General features: G+C 42.7%; 1 protein-coding gene across 1 annotated transcript; it reads left to right on the forward strand.

The window, feature by feature from the left end:
* The first annotated feature begins 1,504 nt into the window (after positions 1–1,504).
* Positions 1,505–12,120, forward strand: LOC147800462 (uncharacterized). The gene is made up of 8 exons (XM_087144107.1): positions 1,505–1,718; positions 2,865–3,005; positions 3,246–3,387; positions 5,596–5,823; positions 7,168–7,361; positions 8,691–8,862; positions 9,126–9,259; positions 10,206–12,120. The coding sequence occupies exons 1-8, from the start codon at positions 1,608–1,610 to the stop codon at positions 10,209–10,211; spliced, it is 1,128 nt and encodes a 375-aa protein (XP_087000233.1). The 5' UTR covers positions 1,505–1,607; the 3' UTR covers positions 10,212–12,120.
* The last annotated feature ends 9,617 nt before the right edge of the window (positions 12,121–21,737 follow it).

The following is a 21,737-nucleotide window of genomic DNA, read 5'->3' on the forward strand; positions in this document are numbered from 1 at the left end:
CCAGTACAGGTATAATGCGCACAGGCTTGCAGGCGTAGCATACATTGTGTGGACCTCTGCACAAAAGAAGTCCACATAATGTAGGGTCCGATGGCGTTGTGTCGACTCGCACACGTCCACACAATGTTTTCTCCTCTCTGAAAAACAGTTTTAGGGGCCTAGCTCGGCGGAGTTATCCTAAGTAGAGAAAAAGGAGCATTTTCCTCAGGTTTCCTTAATCACAGGAGGACAAGGGAATGTCCACACTTTGTATGTAAAACAGGTATGCGTGGATACGAGTACGTTTCGGTACGAGTTAACTTTTAACGCATTGCACTAATACGTACAATGACGTCAAATTACCCGACTAAAAGGCACAAACAAAAACTTTCCGTTCTCATTCATCTTCTTGCATGAAACTTTCTCATTAGAGCGTTCATGATATTCCCCACTAAATAAAGATATCATGAAAAACCCGGCAAAACTCACAAAGTCCTCTCTTAAATGTTGACTTCACTTCCCACTTCTGACTGTTACATTGGAGGTACATGTACGTACGCCTAAGAAAGGCAGGCACAAATTGGCAGAAACTGATTTTTATCGTGTGCAAGTTAGAAAAAGGGACTTTCAGTGTTTTAAATATTAAAAGGTACAGAAATGACGGGCAAGCAACTATATCTGAGCTTGATGTTGATCGATTACTTTTGGGGTCCACCTGTTCGAGTCAAGAGCCAGTTCACTGGCTTCTGGTTATGGTGGGCTTCAGTACGCATGCACACAAACTAAGTGAGGCATGAACATTCGTGAGACACGAGGCATTGGTCAAGTGCCGGCAAGAATCTTGAACAGTTGAACACCACATTTTTTCACGATTAGACAGTTTATCCTCTACCCAGTTCGAGGTCGTCCTGTTCAAGATCGGGTCTCATACGGCAAATGAAAGCAGTGTGGCAGCATTAGAGTACACCACCACCACGTCTATATTTCCGGAAGACGGTGTAACTTGGGATGTTGATCTCAGCATCTAACACAGCTTCAGTTAGCCAAGCCTCAGTCAGAGCAAGGAAAGTAAACATACCACCTGGCTGAGGGTGGGGGAATTAGTGAGCTTTTTTTGAAAGTTTTCACTGGTCTAAACATGCAGCTATTACCTATGTTTAAGCATAAGATGTCTGTGATCTTGTTATTGACGTTAGCACGAGCAGTTTCTTTCGAGTATATCGAGTAATGGTACATCCTAAAGAAAGAGTTGAACTAACGAGTCAAACGCGGAATGAAATACGTGGGAACTTCTTGTTTATAAAAACACATGTCCTGTTGCATTGAACAAACACACAGTTTAATCGCTACTATCTGCTCAAAATGTGGCCTAGAAATTTTGTTCCAGTTATTTATCTAAAAATGAGGGCATTTTTACGAGAACAGTCGAAGGCTTTAATCGTTTCATCTTGTTTATTCGTAAGGTATACAGCAATTTGAACGGAAATGAAGGAATTAGAGAACACATAAATACGCTGGAAATTATTTTGACGATTCAATCAAAAGTTGCTCTAGGAAGACTGTTGTATTCAACTTTGTAGGCTTTTACTTTTCTCTTAAAAGTGTGCAGCCCAATCCTCCAACCGACCATGAAGCTTCTTCTGCTGTGTCTGTGTGTTGCTCTGGCTCATGCTCGACTGGCTCCTCTCCTCACGACCAACGGGCGTGCCGTACCCGACAGCTGGATCGTAGAAGTCGAGGTAGGTTTCGAAAGAACCTTGCATATAAAATTCGCTTCGAGCAGAAGGACCCTCTCATTGCTTGAAAAGAGCCATATTGGTCGGAAGTGTTAATTTTGTTGGTAGTGATGCGACCTTAAAGCGTGCATTTCATAGTCGTTCGTGAACCAACGAATTTTAGCTCCGACCGAAGGAGCCTCCATTGCTATAAAATTGGTCCAGCTGGGGCATCATAATACCTTGCTTGGTCAACCGACTCGTGCAATGTTAGACGGGAGGGCGCACGTTCCTCATTTCGTCAGTTATATGCAATGTTCATAATACTACGGAGTTATTTGAAATAAAAGGTGCCATTTAGAATGATTCAGTGACGTCACCAAGGCTTAATGTCTAGGGGGCGCCCGGGGATGCACACAACTTTTCAAGGGGGTACCACAACAAAATAAGCTGCAGCTGCACAGCTCTATAAACTCAACGGAGATTATTTAGAGATTTCACAAAAGGGCACCCGGGGGGCAAGGGCATCCGCTAGGGGGGGGGGAACGTGCCTCCGTGCCCCCCCCCCGTAGTTAGGGTACTGGACTTATTGTACAAATATGCCTATAAATTAAAGCACTTGAGACCAGCTCAGGGTAGTCGCCTAGTCGGTCACAAAAGAATCAATGTTGGGGGTCTATGTTATAAGAGATTTACTCCCGCGTAGTATTTTTGGGATGGCTAGGATAAAGTATTGACGTGGCTACCACTTGTGAAATAAAAAGAAAATATTCCTTGTGGTTATTATCTTGAATTTCAAGTAAAACACAAGTTATGAAATTGTTCCTTAGCGTTACCTTGAAGCACCCTTTCTATTTTGCGCTGTTTTCTATGAGAAGTCAATGGAGTGCAACCATGCAATTGCTCTCATAGATTCCGTGTAGCCTACATGTATTCCAATGTATTCCATGCATTGACCGTACAAAGACGTACAAAACAAGTGTCTCAAGCCTAATGCTCGCCGAAATTTCGGCTGTGCGAGGAGCCTATCCGTGACAGTCGGCATTTGGCAGAACGAATTTTTAGGAAGGATGGTCGACGACCCACCAACCAGATGGCGTAGATTTAAATCAGGAGAAAATATGAAATGTTAGCTAACCTACTAAAGTCTATTACTGCTGTGTATTTCAGGATTTTGACCAGCTGGGGCGCGTGCAAGAAGAGATTGAGGACATCTTCTCCATATTCCGTGCACCTGCTCCCAAAATCACCAAACTCGAAATACTCATGCCGGTTCTGATGCTTAAGATTCCACAACACATCCTCACCCGGGTAAGTTACCAGGTCAACTTTGGATTTCCATCAGACGAGAAGTAGCTGTGAGTTGTCAGTGAGTCAACAATGTAGTTTGAAATTCTCTTGCATCTTTTGCGAAGGCAGAAATAGTCACATTCCAAAGTGGATAATTTTCATTTATTTTTCGTGCTTTATTTTTGTATGTTGCTTGTTGTTTTATAGGTTGTTGTTATTGCTTGTTCTTGAAATGCTAAAAGCCATATCATTTTGGTTCAGGTGCGTGCTATTGAGGGTGTTGAGTACATTCACGAGGACTCCATCTTAACACTTTTCGGCTCACAAAATAACCCACCATGGGGTATTGATCGCATAGACAGTCGCAGTGGAAGGGACGGTGTGTTCAACTACAACGATGATGGTATGTTACTTTGGCATAACGTGATCATTACTTTCATAAACTGCCAGGGAAGTCAGAAGATGGACCATAAGAGTCGAGCGGTGCAGATTCCTTTAAAGAGGAATAAATAAAAAATACATTATTAACAACTTCCGTAAAAGTTTTATCACCGAAGCAAACCTAGCTGTGATTGTAGTGTATCTCGTTATATTTATTAAAGCTTCCTATTGAATGAAGTTGTTTCAGCAATGTGCTTGTTTATTAACTTGAAGGTATTGATGAAGGTAAGTTCCAGAGTAAACTGTACCTCTTACTGCTCATTTAAACGCCAATTTAACGGTACCATAATTAAATTTACCAACTGTTGCAAATCATCTAGTAATCCTATAGCATTTAGTGTAATCCGAAGAGGAATGTGGTTCCTCCCATAATAGTTATTTACGATGACAAAAATAATAATGATGATAAGATTAATAATGGTAAACATTCCGTCAAAGTCAAAGTGGAAGTCGCATACACCCAAGATGCATTGCCATTGCTGCCCGTCTGACATACGTCCCCTCAGCTTTTCTTCGTTGCGCTAGTGTAAAGTGACAGAGAAGCTTGACATACAAGAATTTGATGCTGTTTGGATTTGGTTCGCACGAAATGAGGTCCTAAATTAGCTCTTCAGTGGCGCAAAGAGTATGGCCAGCAAATTTTAGCCACCTTGCGTTGAGGAACAAAACCTTAGCCATATATCTGATTGTTGCACGGGCTAGCTGTCTAGTCCATGTTGTGGGCTATACGAAGCAGACGCACGAAGCACCCATTAGGTCATCAGGTAACATTTCTTGGTTTGCGGACCAAAGTTTCGGCGTTTTGCATTCGTATAGTAGCACAGGATCAACTGTCACTCTGAACAGCCTCAGCTGAGTGTTCATAGGGAGAGTGGAGCTTTCTAGATTTCAAATAATTTTCTGCAGGCACCAAAATCCAAAGCTTTCCTGATTAAAATGTCCTTGTAGCTGGTGCACATCCGGCCCCAACCTACTTGAAGTCTTGCACTATTCCAGGAGGGTGCCGTCTTATAGTGTCAGATTATAGTGGTACTTTACAGCATTCCATGGACTTGGTCCTCTTCCTATTGCTTTGAGGACTAACAACGGAACCTGCCTGCTCCGGGGCCAGTAGTGGTTCTGGATGATCAAAGTTCTGTTGTACGGCTTTGCTGAAAGAGAGGTAAGGCCGCTGTAGGCCGTGGAGTCACTTTAGGTCTCCTTGCTTTGGAATGGGGGGGACGAGTATTTTTCCCATTCTTGGGGAGCAATGTTGGTTTCCAAAGCAATGTTTAATGATGAGATTGTTTGAGACAATACCAGATTAGAATGACTAAGCCAGGAGACCGTCCCAATCAGGAGCTATGAACTTCGTATCTTTAGAGGCAGATTTAAGTTCATCCATAGCTAAGAGATCTATCAAAATAGGTAGCAAGTATGAGAAATTTCCTGGGATAGGCAAATAGCTATAGTCTACAGTATATATCATGCTACTTTGGGAAATGGGCCTGTCTGGTTGCACTCCTCTCTGCTGGTTTACCCTTTTTGATCTTTGGAGGTGTGGATATTGGATATGTGGATATGAACAACTTCCCAAGCAAACTTGTACTTAGCCACACGATGTGCCTTTTCAACGATAGCACGTCGCTCCTCAAAGTAGGTCTCAACCTTGTTAGAGAGGCCTTTAGACATCTCTAAGCTAATCTGGCTGCGCACTGCTTAGGAGTTGAGACTATGTTTTTTTCTTCATCAACTCCTGTATATCTGTGTCATCCCAAAGGACTCTGCGCCTTCTTCGCGGGACTTCAGGGTGAATTGATTGGCTTCCGTGCTATTTGACCTAGAAGTGAATCAGACAACGATGTCTAACGGTTGTGAATACACGGTTGAAGTTGTCTTTGACCTGACTGGGATCTAAAAGGAGAGTTTGGTTGCGCTTTGGGGGTCTCTAGAGAGGCAGTGAGGATCCTGTGATCTGAGTTGATTTCTCGATTTGTGAAGGACGAACCATTTCTCCATTTCTTTTGCATTACTCTGTGGTCAATTTCTGTCTTCAAGGGGGAATGTAACCTTTCTTGCGGGCCTTTTCAACCCATTCATGAGCATTTTCTTTCATGATATGTAATATTTTAATCTATTTTTGAAAGCTTCTCCACAATGAACATTTTAAAAATGTCATTTTCTCTGATAGCTCAGGGTGAAGGGGCGAACATATTCATTGTGGACTCTGGCGTCAATATCAATCACCAGGCATTTGGTGGACGAGCTTCCCTTCTATTTGGGGAAAAAGATGTTGGTGGACATGGTACTCACTGCGCTGGCATAGCTGGAGCAGACATCTACGGCATCGCACGTAAAGCTAAAATCTACAGCTGCAACGTGTGCAGTGGAGGGTGCTGGAGTAATACAATTGCCAGCGGTATGTTTGGCAAACACTTAATTCCAAGACTTTGTTTTTAATAATCTCACAAGTGTTATTCGTGTGTGTAGTTTTGTCTCACCCACGTACTCTTGTCCTGTCACTGAACATACACTGAACTTTGTTCTTGAAATTCAGATGCAGGAGAAAGGTCGCGGGAGGCTCAGCATGCAACCAACAATTTCCACATGTATTCAATTAAAGCGATTTTTAAAAAACAGTTTGCGGTAACAAATTTTTTAGGGTACGACTGCTCTTTTCCGCTTTACCACTCCTATTCGTTGCTCACCTCGTACATAGCAGCCGGTACGAAAGCAAACTGTCCTTACACTGCTATAGTTATTTGGATTTTGTGCAGGTGATCTGTACATTTAATACCTGACTGCAAATTACAACAGTAACTCCTAATGCAAGACTGTGCAAGTGTCTATTGCTGGAGAGAGTGAATGGAAACATTCTGATGTGGTCGCTGCACAGCCATTCCGGGAAACATGCACTGAACTTCACATTTAAAACTAAACAATAGCAATTGTTTCACCGTATGTTTCGGATTCATTCTTGAATACAACAACAAATTATTAATGTTAAACTTAATCCCTTAAAGTGTAGGGCCCTACAAGTCTCAAGAAAAACTCTTCGGTTTGTGATCTCAGAAGATTATTTATGATAAACCTTCAACGTGAGTTCAGCCAAAAATCCTTGACCTTTGACTTCTAAGCAACTTAAAACGGAACTCATAATTGACCATATTCTTATATAAAAGCTGATCATTAAGTTATTCATGCTGAAGATCCTCAAAAAATTTAGTTTTCCCACCGAAGAAATGGGTCTAGTGTCTAAATCCTACGTCACAGGAATAGAACACGCTGATTTAGTTTATAGTATCACCACAAAACAATCTAATGATTCTACTTTCTGAAACGAGCTTGTGGAATAATTGTTTAAATGTACAATCACAAGCGATTTTACCATTTGGGTCACGATTTGTGGATTTTTAACAAACCAAAAAAATGAAATGACAATTTCTTTTGACGTGCAGGACAAAATCTGGTGAGGTGATTAAATGACAAATCCTTATGTGAAAACATGAAGTATCCCATCCACCAGGATTCACACCCCTTCACCCACAGGTTTGAGGAAACGGGATACTCAAAATGGACTAAATCACCTGAAAAGAGGTCTTCTCACATTTATATCTGGAAGGCTTTTTTGTTTTTAAAAAGACTAAACGCTTTTCCTTTCCACACTCGAGATCAACAAGCATGTGAATGCCACCACGCTGCTTTCCTTGAACAGCGATTTTGTCTACTTTTCAACTAACAGTTGTTTCCGTTTCCTCACAAGCTTTGGATTATATTGTCCAAAAATTCGGTTCCGGCAATGGCAAGGGAGTGGTATCAATGTCCCTGGGCGGAGGGTATAGTAACCTCATGAACACTCTCGTCCAGAGGATGCTCAACAGGGGATACACAGTTTCTGTTGCTGCGGGAAACTCAAACATCGATGCCTGCAATGTTTCACCAGCAGCAGTGAAAGGAGTGAGTTTTTGTTTTCCACTGTCAAAATGTCATAAAAGTACCGAGTCCGTTTGCCGATACTCCGTCAGAGATTTAGATATGACTCTCCATTCCCCAAAACGCTGTCTCCCTTGCTGCTAGCAAGCACATCGCTCGCTCTATTCAGCTCTTTTTCAGAATAAAAATGGAGTGACTGGGACCACGGTGTCGGTGTGTTTTCACAATTAACACCCTCCACCAGCCCTCCATAATATCATAAGTGCAAGTCGGTGATATACAGGAATGTGGTGTATGTCACGTTACAATTTGTTCAGAAAAAGCATGGCGACATGATGTATGATGAAATGATTCAGCGGTTAGGTTATTTGACGTTTTTGGCTAAATTAACATAACACGACCCCACCCAGAGCGGATGTGCCCGGCAAAAGGTCGTAAGAGCCACACTCTCTTTATTTCGCAAAATGAACCCAATTTACTACCAAAACAATACAACCTACTCGGATTTGTTTTTAACTTTTTGCAAAGAAATCTTTCTATCTCATTAATAAAAAACAGTTGCATAGTACATACGACCTTTTGCATGGAAAATGTTTTTTTTTTGCATTAATAATGCTTCCCAGAAAAAGAGCGTAAGCGCTTACGCCCTTCTTCCAGGCACACAACGGTATATCAACTTGGTCAGAGTTACTGCCACTTTAAAGTTCTACGTTATCATTCTGTTATTATTTATAGACCTTTTCACTAAAGATTTTTCCCGTTTAATCTCGCCCGCACAAAAAAAATCACGATTGTGAAGACCTTTTACAGAGCAGTAAAGCTTCAGCTTAGATTTGAAACTAAATAGCAAAAACGATTTCATGGGGTTTTGTAAAGAAAAAGCCGGGAAACCAGAGAGAAAACAGTCAAAATCGCACCCTGCTTATTTTCAATGGCCCTTGCCACCAAGGTCAGTTGTACCCATACAATACAAAGTGTCGACATTCCTTTGTTCTCCTGTGGTTAAGGAAACTTGAGGAAAATGCTCCTTTTTCTCCAACTGGGATAACTCCTTTGAGCTGGATTTTTGATGATGATTTCCTAGACTGTTCCTCTTCATTTTGCCACAGATACTCTTGACCCCAAAATGCCTTTGAAACTGTTTTTCAGAGAGGGGGAGTCCACAGAACGCCATTACACCCTACATTATGTGAACTTCTTTTGTGCAAAGGTCCACACTATAGTATGCCATGCCTGCACACACTTTAACGTGAAGCCCCGCGCACCCCCCCCCCGCTCTAAATGCTGGGTACTCCGCTGTTTAATGTGATAAGGACAGAAAATTAAACCTGACCAATGTTGTTTGCCTGTAAGGTACTCTCCGTTGGGGCCACGAATAGTCACGACAGCCGTGCATATTTCTCCAACCATGGCCCTTGCATCGACCTCTTTGCACCTGGTGTAGGAATCCTTAGTACAGCCCACTCGTCCGACACCGGAAGTATGACTCTGTCAGGAACTTCAATGGCATGTCCTCATGTAACAGGTAAGTTCGCTTCTATGCCAATACATTTACGAACAATTGCTTGTTCAGTCATTTTGTTGAACTCTTGGTCTCTCAATCATGTATAGGTCTCATACTGAAGCCTCAGATTCAAGGTATTTGGAGAGTCCCATTTTTCTGCTATACGGAAAAGCAAAAGTAGCTCTTCAAAATAGATAATTTTCGTTGAGTAATTTTCCTTATTTTTCTTAAAGCAATGTTTTGAGCAAAAGGATATGAAGCATATTTCTGAGATTCATCTGCAGGTGCCGCTGCTGTTTATCTGGGATCAAACCCAGGTTCATCTCCGCGAGCGGTGCATTATGCCATTGTGAATAATGCGACTCCCGACGTAGTGTCTGATGCCAAAGGATCCCCCAACAAGTTGCTCTATGTCAAGGTAAAATTTATGTTAAATTGTGTTTTACCAAAGTGATACTGGATTTTCGGCCATATTGATAAAGAATCATTAAACTTAACATCCGGCTCGCCCACTTCCAGTACGAAATAAATGCCTCGCTCTTATTAAAGAAAAAGAGTTATTAACATTTGACAGTTGAGAATTCTCTCAACAAATTTAAACAGTTTAAATTAATCATTAAAAGGACTTTCAAACGCTACAAAGGCTACAATAAAAATATTGTATCAGTTTCATATATCTGATCCATAAGATTTTTTCAGACTGTATTGTATAACCTGTCATTAATAATGGGATATTAAGTTAACAAAAAACAAGAGAAAAAAGGAAAATAAATAATTTGATAAATGCATGACATCACATCAAAAGAGAGCTTAATTCGTACGAGTTTACTCTGCTTTTAACAGAATACTCACAAACTAATGACGACCAATTAAGGAAAACAGGTTACAAATCCACGTGCCTCTGCAACTCTGAATTTGACCGCACCCCTTCAAAACAGACTTTAGAGACTGAATTTGATGATGAAAAATATTACCAATAATTTTATATATGAAGTGCAGCGGGATTTTTCAAGACGTTGGACACGCTAAACGCGTAATGACAATCTCAAAGTGAGGCACTTATTTATTATAATTATTAATTTATTGGTCATTATCACGAAGGACAATGCAAAAATTCACAGAGCCAACAAGATGACAGGAGCTGAGAAAGTGAACTTCATCACTATTGCCAGCAGGCACACAGCCGCAAACAACAACCAACAAAATACTCTCTCTAATTTGAATGATAAGATCCAATTCTGCACGGAGTGCATAGAAATCGTCATTACTTCGTAACACATGTGACAAACATGTCACTATCTAAACTAGGACACTCGATTTTATCTGTTTTGACATGTGACATATTTTCTTATTTTAATTTGCAGCCGTAGATGCCAGAGATTAGCATCACATGACACGATTTAGAAGGCTTGGCATGCAAAAGGAAACTGCGCATCTTGGCTCGACCATTTTCGGTGGCGGGGGATAATATCAATGGATTAAGACTGCTCAAAGACAAAATTTAAGACTTTGAAACAAATTTAGACACCATATCCTGAATCCATTAACAAATGGTACTGTAATACCTCTTTGTCAACTTGTAAAAAATACGATCAGTGAAGTTGATAATTTGGTTAAATTTATAAAGCACTGTGCATTATATAGGAAGTGGGCCTGTCATGTACATGCCTTACCCATAAGACAAAGAAAAAAATGTTTCTCGTCCGTTTTTTGTTCTGTTTTTTGGTTTTTTTTTTAAAGGAAGAAACGGGGCTTTTTATTTTTTGTTTTTACAAGATGGCCACCATTTTAAAATGTCTTGCAACCGTTGGTGTTTCTACTATTCAAAGACGCGTTAAAATGAAAGACAGGTTGGACAAAAGAACTGAACATATTTACAGTGTCGTTTAGTGTTGTATTGGTCTACAACGAACAGTTTTAGATACATTTCTTTTAACCTCCAAAAGTCAAGAGTTATTTTTGATGAGTAATTTTAAAGATAAAATCAAGCACCAAATGTCAACTCTCAAAACCAACTAGTGTACACGCCAAGCCATAAATAAAAAATGTGTTTGTGTTTTTCCATAAACATATGAAGATTGATTAAAAATATTTGAGGCATTTTTTCTTTACATTTTGTCGGTTTACTTTTGCACATCTACATTTTTTCTACTACAAAGACTTTGCCTTTTGGACCTGTGACATACGATGTATCCATCACTGTTTGTTGACTAGTGCTTTGGTGAAATGAAACAAAACAAGATTCAGGCTTATGATGAGCGCTCATGCATGCATGAGTGACAGAAAACATCAGCCGCGCTAGACTGTTTCCCGCCCCCTCTCCTGCAACTTTGTAAGTCCGAATGCATTGATGAAAATGGGATCGGGAACCAGACTACGTCCGAGCGAGCCAATTCATTAAAGACGCGCTCGAGCCTGAGCTGACAGGGCGTTTTTGAAACGAGTGGATTAGACGGAGTCGTCGGCTTCGCTGATTCCAGCCAGTTGATGCAGCATTCTAAACTGCATTAGAGGCTCAGACTGGAACCAGCGAAACCGAAAACCAAGCCTAACCCATTCGTTTCGAAACGCCCTTAAGTCCCATAGCGGTCACATGCTGGATATGAAGTACATGTACGTACAGTTTGTGCAGACAGATTCGGGTGAACTCGCCTTGCCCTACACTCTCACTAAGACGTGTTTTGCGATCGCACGTCGATTTATGTGATGTACAAAGTGACTGACAGAGTCTGTACTGAAAACTTTGACTCACAAAGTTTGCAAGTATTTGCTTTCTGATGAATTGTTTTTTCTCTGCATTTTTCAAAAATAATAAAAGAAATCCAGGTGGCCTCCAAAAAGGAAGCGGGCGGGGACGAGAAACAATGAATCTTTGCTGTAATGCATGTCTTCTAGGTATAGGTCCTTAAAAGATTTCCATCTCCTATATTCAGAAAGCTAGCGGGGAAATGTGATTTATGAGTCCTTTGTTATAATAAATATGATTTGACCATAAAAGGGACAAACTACCACACGCGTGCAGAACTTGACACGGTGCCACTTCAGAGTGTTAAATTATTTTCATATTAAATCATCATATTAAATCAACATTGCTTCTACACTAAGAATGTACCCTAAAGGGATTCTATTTCCATTGGCAAGAACGTTAAAAAGACAAACAAGAGAGATGACGACCCTTTGAAAGCTCAACGAAAATCCTGTATTACGATGTCAAAATTAAACAATATATATACAAATAATAAGCCTCCAATGAATGAAATAAAATAACCCCTGCATTTACTTTATGTCTCCGTTTATTCCTTGAGTGGATGTTCATATTTGAGTGTTTGACATTATGTTGTCCGACTGAGAGCAAAAAACTTTTTTGATGAAGATTTTTGGTATATTACATGACATTCTTAGTCTGCGGCCATTTTCCATGCTAGGCCGTATACGAATCTGATGTTTGGATGTGAAGGCAACCGAAGCTGTGGAGGCAGCAATGGCCGTTTCTGGTTTCCATCCTATACGTAGTCTCCAGACGTCTTGCAGACGTCCTCTGAACGTAGAGATCGGTAGCAGGTACGGTAATGAATCAAGCAGGAGCTGATAGTATATTTTGCTTTTTTCTTCTTCTTGACCAAAAATAACTTCACCATAAATTGTTCAGTTATCAAGAATTCAACACAATAACCACTTACTTAAAACAAATTGCCGCAAAAGGATTTATTGATGATAATCATTCAAAAATAAAGTAGCACACTGTGATCAACTGAGACTAATTAGCAAGGAGAGGTATTTGTTTTTTGACGCCCTGCTGAAACGTATTCCATGCGAAAGCATTGTTACTGGCCTGACAAAAATTTAAATATTCAGCATTCAAAGTGCAGGGCTAATTACACATGTTAAACCACAGCTAGCTACCGGTCCTTACAGGACTTTTAAAAATATATGCGTAATTTATTCACGGCAACTGAAAACGAGGCTATAGGGGACTCGCTTGTCACGATGGCTGTAAACTGAAGGAATTTTTCCATGATTCCCGAGATAACCTTGGGGTTGTGGAGGATTATGTAAAAAAAAGGCCTCTAAAAGTAGTGAAGAGCAACAGCTTGGTTAAGTCTTCAATAATTTTTCAGAGGCCTACATTCATAACCTGAAGGATACGTAGTTTATTAATGGGATTTTATCTGGGTTTTGTTGTTGATGTTGCATGCATGCACCGGTTATGTCTAGGGCTAAAAGGCCAGTTATCGTCACGATCGAGCAGTTTGAGGACTTTTTTGTCATTCCATTCAACTCAATTCAATATTGTACTTCAAAGATGGATTTGCGCCGGGGAGATGGAATCAATTTTGGATTTTTTGCCCTGCCCGACGTGTATATTTAAAAAAAAAACTCCACCAAAAACTGCACTGGTAAGCACGAGGTCGTGGGCTCGAGTCCCACCCGAGTACGCTTGTGTGTTTTTTTCCACAAGCCTTTGGGGGCATACACTGAGTATACAGTGTTAAAATGTAAACGTCGGGCGAGGCAAAAATACAAAATTAATTCAATTCAATATAACTTTATTATCCCATTACAAACGTAAAATAAACAAAGCACAAAAATTAAGAATCAATATAGTTGACAGCTACATAATAAAAAGCTTACTTATACTATGCAATAACAGATCATCTTACAACATTAATAGTTATAAAATAAAGCAGGTAAAATAAATATATCATGATCCTCGGAAAACAGAGAAGAACTGCAGCTTCTCATCATTGCAACTGCTCTTTGTACCACTTAATAGCTGATGGAACAAATTAGCCGCCGTAACGTGCAGTTCTTATTCTCTGTTTTACCAGCTGGTTACTTCTTAGAAGTTACTTCCAGAAGTCCATTGCAAGGAAAACGATGGTGGGCGTAGTTTAATTGATTGGAAACCTCTAAGGCAAGAGGCGGCGTCCAGTCCAATAGTCTCTGCGGTACGTGGAAGGGGTGTGAATGAGGGTCAATGTGTTCACATGCCAGCTGCACCTGGTGCGGTAAAGAAGCTCCACAGCGAGTTGATGCGTTTTGCCACGCGTTCGCCAAGAGTAAAGACTGACAAAGTTCATGCTGATGAGAAGGATGGGGCGGGGCCTTGTCCGGAAAAAAAGGGAGGAAAGAGTTGTTGGAGAAGATGAGCTGCGGGAAAGGCTCAGTCAGGTACCTCGCCGACCAAGTATAGTTCCCGACTGCTACAGTGGTAAAGTTCCGTGGAATGAATACTAAAGGCACTTCGAGAGTTGTCGGTTGGTGAATCGAAGGGACGATTTACAATCAGCCGAGCATTATGCCGCCAACCCCCACGGAGATGCAATTCGTATTCTTGGAGAGGGCGCCCCCGGGGCCGGAAGTTGAAGTATGAGGAGTTAGTGAAGTTGTTGGCTAGAAGGTTTGGACCTGGCCAGCAGGCTGAGAATGTTCTAGTCGACTTACATCATCGTCGGCAGAAGCCAAAGGAGTCTTTGCAAGAGTTATGTCAGGCAGTTTACGATTTAGCAGTCAAGGGGTATCCAGCAATTCCCGAAGAGGCGAGAGAGCGACTGGAGAAAAATCATTTCATGGACGCTGTAGCTCATCAGTACGTCCGAGAGGGTATCATCCGAGCGAGGCCGGAAAAGTTGTCTGAGGCATTGCAGGCGGCGCTTTAGACTGAGAACTTCCATAAGATAGAGGCACAAAGGAAAGTCGACGAGAGACCAGCTCAGTTTGTCAGAGGTATAGATAAGGCCATTGAGGAAAGGATGCACTCTGTCGAGCAAGCTGTAAAGGGTGTAGCCGACATGACGGAGCAATTGGAGAAATTGATCCATGTTTTCACGGCCAGTGACGTCACCAGCTGCGTCAGACCAGCTGCGACAGTTGTCGGATAGCCCACCTCCTCTGCGGAGGCCAAAAGCTGAATTAAATTGTCATAATTTTGGTGTAAAGGGACACTTTGCTAGAGAATGTACACAGCCAAAACAAAAGCGTCCCTGCAACCAGGGAAACGAGGATCAGCCGACCGGAGGGTCCGCGGTAAGAGGACCCACAGAAAAAGGGCGACAGAGTTGAAGAGGAAGAATGAGAGCCTATCAGTATATCACTGGCTACCGAAAGAACAGAGGTCGACTCTACAGGAGTCGATACCGTGTTGATGGTAGCCTGTTGAAAGTATGGACCGCATGGTTAGAGTTGCGTATTGGGAAGACTGTGCACCCGGCTAAAGCCGCCTTTGCAGATATCGGAATATCAGCTACGCGGGGAATGGACTGGTTGTTGTCTACACAGGGCTGTCTAGATTTCAGAAGACTTGAGCTATGTGTCAATGGTGAACGAATTAAGTGTACAAGCACTGCTGGTGAGCCATTCGTCGGCAGAGTGATAGTAACAAGGACTACGGGGATACAGGCTGGGCACTAGACCTTTGTGCCAGGAATGGTTGTTAGTCAGAGTGAAGAGTTTATAGGAAGTATGATCATGGAACCAGTTGAGTCAGGGGGCCGAACTGCGGAAAAGGGCCAGGTAATGGCCAAGTCTTTGGTTGATGTACCTACCAAAGTGGTGCGTATTCGAGTATTAAACCCAAATAAGGAGAAACGTGTCCTGCGTGCGGGAACGGTAGCTGCGATAATAACACTAGTGGAGGTGAAGACTCCACCCACAGCAGAGAGGATTATGGGACACGAGTTGGCGCTACCCAAGCATTTGACCGAGTTGTACGACCAAAGTCGGAGGAATTTGGCCCATCGATTGATCATGTAAAGTTGAGAGGGTGTCTGGTAGAGTTTCAGGATGTGTTTTCAAGGGGTGACGACGATATAGGCAAAACTTATATAGTTAAGCACAACATCTACACTGGTGGCTGAAGCTAGACACGTGGCTTGATTGAACCCTCAGATGGCCCGTGGGTGGCTAACATTGTGTGAGTAAAGAAGAAAGGCGGGACGAAACGGTTGCGCATCGACTATGGAGGTCTGAATGCGGTAACAATAAAGGATGCCTATCCTGTGCCAAGAACTGAACAAGATGTGTTACAGGGCGCTCGATGGTTCTCAACCCTCGACCTCACCTCGGGGTACGGCAGGTAGCCCTGGACGAGGATGCACAGCAGTAGTTAAGTTTTGTGGTACGGAATGGACTGTATCATCGGAAGGTGATGCCGTTCTGGTTAGCCAACGCACCGGCTACGTTCGAGCGGCTGGTGGAGAAAGTGTTGCCAGGACTGCAGTGGGACATCTTATTGGTGTATCTTGATGACGTCATTGTCTTTGGCAGAACAGTGGAAGAGGAGTTGGGACAACTCCGAACAGTCTTTGAACGGTTAAGGAGTGCTAGGCTTAAGTTAAAGCCAAGCAAGTGTAACCTGTTTTAGAGGTCAGTAACCTACCTTGGCCACAGGTCCCCAGCAGGTAAGACTTATTGGGACCAGCTGTCAGTAAGAAACGGTGTGTTATACCAACAACGGGAGTCGAATGATGGTAGTTCAGTTTAATGGAGGTTGCTGGTTCCAGAGATGTTCAGACGCAAATTTGCAGAAGAATTGCATGGTGGGAAGTTTGGAGGCCATCTTGGCCTGAATAAAACCTTGAAACCATGTGAAGCAGCGATACTTCTGGTCAGGTATGAGTGCCGATGTAACAGCTTACATCAGGAAATGAGATCAATGCGCAAGGAAGAAACCGCCCCAAAGAAATGGAGGGCGCCCTTGCAACAGTATAATGTGAAAGGAACTTATGAATAGAGTGGCTGTAGACTTAGTCGGTCCTCTCCCAAGGACCAAAGATAAAAACCAGTGGATCCTGGTGGTTGGAGACTAAACTATAAGATGGATGGAGGCATATGCACTCCCAGATACAAAGGCTGAAACAGTTGCCTCAAAGTTTGTCAGAGAATTGGTTTGCCGAGGGAGGTCCATTTGGATCAAGGGACCAACTTCGAATCGGAGGTTTTCCAGGAAATGTGGATGCTGGGAATAAGTAAGTCAACAACAACAGCATACAATCCTAAGTCAGACAGGCTCATAGGAAGGGTCAATAAGACTCTTGTCACCATGGTCTCTATAATGATCGATCTGCCCAAAGGTCAACGCGATTGGGACCAGTACCTCCCATTTGGAACCAGCGCATAAAGATGTACGACACAGGAGAGCCTTGGGGAAACCCCAAACATGATGATGTTAGGTCGAGAAGTCCCGATTGATGTAACAATCGAGCAGCCGGCCCCAAGTGATGATAAGGCAAAAAGTGACTATGCAAAGAGCCCAAAGGTCCAGTTAAAGTGGGAGAGGCCGTATTTAGTATTGAAAAAGCTCTCGGATATTGTGTTCCGCATCAAGAGGTAAAAGGGAACAAAGCCCCGAGTTGTACGTGCCGATAAGCCGAACGCTTGCCATAATGGTCCAATGGATCCATGGAGTAACCCTAGTATAGCTCCCTCTAGTGAGGCCAATGTCAGACCAGGCTCTGAGAATGCGTAAGAACATCCTGAGGAGGTTGAACCTTGGGGTGATAGGGATGGAGGAAGCAGTCCTCTTGAAGTCTTGGGTGGTAGGGGTGAAGGAAGCAGTCATCCTGAGATCTTGGTTACCTCAGAGAAAACAATTGTCTTGAAGTTTCAGGCAAAGATAACACAGCACTTAAACCGAATATATCAGTAGAGTTGGGCCATGATAAGACGGAAGACGATGTTGAAAAGAAAAGGCGATACCCAAAGCGAGAACATGAGCTACTGTGGCGGGACAACGGACACCTTTTGTGGCGGACCAGCAGACTGGCCTGATCGGGGATAGAATTAGCCTGGCCTAACCCAACAAATTTAATTATCAAACCTTATGCAAGAATGAGCGGCTTTCCAAACGCAAGGAGGGATATCAGTTAACGAACGCTGGACTATGCCTTAGGGGTTGTTCGTTTGGTGGAAGTTTACCACCGCTCTGTGATTATATAATTGATTCCAATGTCAATAAATGTTACAATACATGCCAACACGAGTGATACAGGACTGGACTAAATCTCACGGCGACCATTAATTTCTAAGGCAATTATATGATTGGTTTATTCAATGTCAGTGCTTCAGTTATCCTTTACATACTTTAGCAATTAATTATGTACAAAAATGATCCTCACGGGTAGGTGGTCTTACGTGGTAAACTGCACCACGAACGTGAATAGTTAAACTTATCCTCAACCTACACCAGGGTAGCCCTCACAGTGATCAGGGTAACCCTTACAATAAACAGGTAACCCTCACAGTAATCAGGGTAACCCTCACAATAAACGGGCAACCCTCACAATGATCAGGGTATCCTTCAAGTGCAAATAAATAATCTACCGATGGCTTATAACTGGCGAGTCTTGACCACACAATCCTTGCAATTATACAGCACAACAGTGTAGACTTATACAACAAAAATCTCTACTGTCTTACCAAGCAACACAGTTCCCAAACTGCAACAAGGTTCAAGGTGACTTAAATAACCCCCACCCACTTTACGTTATTATGAAATAACACAGTAAGAAGGCGATTATAATAGTCCTCACCAGACTCTAACGGAAACCTGCACCCAGTAAACCTCAACGAGGAAAGTAAGCTCCCAAACCAGGACTGCAACCAACCGTCGCTATGCCAACAAGCATGGAACAATGGCACGCAATCCTTTTAGTCCAAGCTTCGCTAATTCCCCAATTAACTGGTTCACACGGGTTCCCTAACCCTATAATTCAACACTTCTTAAATAAACGAGACTGTCTAACAATCCCCCAATCTTCAATTAGATCTACCACACTACCAAAGATACTGATAATATCTGCATCGTTATGAATACATGAATATTTAAAAGTTAATTAACCAATAAATAACTAACTAACTGTCCCCTTTGGTATATCACAGACGTTGAATGAAAGCATCAATAACTTAGCATAGCCAAGATAAAAATGGAGGTCGGCGCAAAGATTGAATTCTCATGCAACAGGTGCCTGAAGTAGTTTACCCACCTAAGGGGGCTACTCCGGCACATGAAAATCCATGCCCCCTCCCCAATCTATACTGCCGGAGATGCAATTACAAGGACTTAAGGCGAGACAACATTTGACGCTACTACAAGACCGCCCGCAAAGAGCACCTTCCCGATTAACATGGCAGAAAGCCAGGGCTGAGCCAGGAAAAGAATCAGGAGGCCGACTGGGCAGAGCCAGCAAAAGAAGTACAAGGACGGTTGTAACAGAGAAGGCTGCCAGCCCCATAGGAAGAAGCAACCCTGAGCTCAAGATGAACATACTTTGGGAGAAGTTCAGAAAGATTCCTAAACCCATGCCACCACTGAGGGCATCCCAAGACCGGGAGGAACAGCAAACAGAAGAAAACTATCTGAGCACACCCCGCCAGAGGGCGCCCCGAGCAACAAACAGGCAGAAACAACTCCACCTCCCCCTTTGCCAAAAAATATGCCACCTCTCGACGGAGCCAAGCAGCCGAGGACGCTAAGAGGTTTGAACTACGGAGGCCAAGGATCCCCAAGACAGCAACCATCTAGGAAGAAATACACACCAGAATATATGTGGACAACATTGAAATTCATCGCGAAGTCAGACAGCGAAAGTATTACCAGGATATCTTGGTGGATTTTTGGTATTATTATTATTATCTGTTGCAGTATGTGTGGAGACATTCAGTGTCTCCATAGCTTGGCTTGTCCAAGACACGACCCAGAATTTTTTAACAGGTTCTCTCTGCATTTGGAGGCGATAGACAGGAATCACCTGGATCTTTTTGTGATCAAAGTTACCAAGACTGGGTAACTGTTTTGCTTGGTATGCCCCTGGAATGTTGATGTAGCAAAGGTATAAACAAGCATCTCTCCGTGTTGGACAATTGGCATACTGATAGTTGGGTAGGCATACATTCCGTTAAACTGCATGAGTTGAAGTCACCCAGAATAATCTCAGCACCAACAGGTGAGGCTGTCTCAGTTTGAGATACAAAGTGTTAGATTATATCAGCTGCTATCTTAATAGCTGCTGAAGGGGGAATATACACCACAAACAGCATAATTTGCTTGATTTCCTGTGGCAAATAAAATGGCGAAGATAAATGTCAAGGAGTTCGATATCCTTAGTGTCATGACTTAGACGTCCGGCACTTCCTATTAGCCCCTTGCAGCTGGTTTGGAGACTAGCTCCACACACGAGTTTGTTCATGTATCTAGTTCACGTTTCTCACAGCAGTTTGCTACCGAGTCTCGTCTCGTAATGTGTCGCTCTTTGTGACTTCCAGAACCGTTTATTTCTCTTACATGTCACAACCAGTGTTAGAAGGTATGTTATTTAACCCTATTATCATTCCTTGCCCTTAGGTATTTGTTATGATGGCCTTAGGGGGAGGTTTTCGTGACTTCTTTCTGCCCCTTTACGTTGAGCTTCGCCAGTGTTTGTACACACTATATTGGGTATGTATTGTTTCGTGGAACATTTTGAAGATTCGAGTGCCCCCTTTAGAGTTTTCTGAAGTAATTCTCTATGTTACTTGCCTTCGATTAGAAGTTGTAGATTCATGCAGTCTGTTATAATCCCGTATGGGAGAGTGATAATGGTTACATGTAGTTGGTTCCTTGCGGGACTATTTTGTTCAGTTTGGCGTGGAGGATTAAGTTGAGACAGACCATGTAGGCAGCACACGCTCGTGATCTGCGACGGAGTGATGTTTTTGCAGGTGATTTGCCTTAGCGTAGTCTCTTTGCAGGCGTTTCCCCGAAAATTGTGCTTTGGCGGTTTCGCACCATTTTTAGACTGAAAAATGTAGTTTTCCCTAGTTTTGAGAATTGTACTTAATGTTTACCAAACCCTCAACAGTGTGTACCCATCAAGTTCAATCAGTGTGTCTGGGTCGTTCTCCGTTACTTTGAGAGCTCTAAGTCACTCTATGCAGTGGGTTACCTTTAATATGGGCCATTTGGCTTTCGAAGTTCAGAATGCTATAAATGCCAATTCAGAAATTACAGAGGAAAGAAAAGACTGGATCAATCAAACTGCACCAAAGTGCAATAACGTGTACGGTGCAGGGCTGGTGGCTTCGATTTCTTATACGAACAAGTACCCAAAGAAGTCGTTTCAAAGTCAAAAACTACCTTGAATAGCGCCCCCTCGTCTCGTTTAATCTTAATTGAACAATCCACTTTTTCTTAGGAAATCGGTGAAAGCTCATTGCAGGCAAAGATCTTCGTCTGTAATATTCGTACGATGATTGTGGGTGAGGAGTCTTAGAATACTGGTTTGGTACCTGACCGGAGGTGTCCCTCTCGTGATCCGCTTCGAAAGACGCAGTGGTTGCGTCACGGTGAATGCAGACTGGTCCTCGTCAGTTTATGCAGGGTCCACCGTTCGAAGAATGGCAATTGGCTCTGGTGCCACTAACTGCTCATGAGAATATGGGCTGAGGGTGGAGAAGGCTCCGTCTTGGTTACCCTCAAAATATCCAGGCGATTGTCGGGGCTGGAAGAAGTCTCGATAGTTCAAAGCAGAGCGAGTTGGCATTGAACTCAAAGAGCTGTCCCTCGCATACAGGACGAGATAGGAGTAGGTGAGAGGAGTCATGTGTACAAATGGTATTGCCTTGACCGGCTTTCCCTCCGACACATCTTGACAGGGTGCTAGTATTTCAGGTTCAGGAGGGATCTGCGGCGAAATGGTTACTGAAGGGGCTGTCTTGGGTTCAAAGGTCAAGACTGCACCCTATTTACCATCAGCTGCGGATGTGTCCTCAGAAGAGCTTGGTGGGGGCACAGCTGAAGAAGACACTGAATCAGCTGCCATCTCCGAGTCAGAGGGCTTAACTTTCCAATGGCAGTGTTGATTTCACAGTGATGTAGCACTTTCTCCACGCCCTTTGGGTCCCGATACAGACACATTGAT

Source organism: Acanthaster planci, linkage group LG01, assembly GCF_054643075.1.
Source record: "Acanthaster planci isolate LZ-2023a linkage group LG01, COTS_SCS, whole genome shotgun sequence".
Lineage (NCBI taxonomy): Eukaryota > Metazoa > Echinodermata > Asteroidea > Valvatida > Acanthasteridae > Acanthaster > Acanthaster planci.

What these genes read in the sequence shown, in the direction of transcription:
- LOC147800462 (XM_087144107.1), top strand. Translation starts at nt 1,608, where the DNA reads ATGAAGCTTCTTCTGCTGTGTCTGTGTGTTGCTCTGGCTCATGCTCGA. An exon ending in CACAACACATCCTCACCCGG is followed by an intron (nt 3,006 to 3,245) that starts GTAAGTTACCAG and finishes ATTTTGGTTCAG; the next exon opens with GTGCGTGCTATTGAGGGTGT. An exon ending in GTTCAACTACAACGATGATG is followed by an intron (nt 3,388 to 5,595) that starts GTATGTTACTTT and finishes TTTCTCTGATAG; the next exon opens with CTCAGGGTGAAGGGGCGAAC.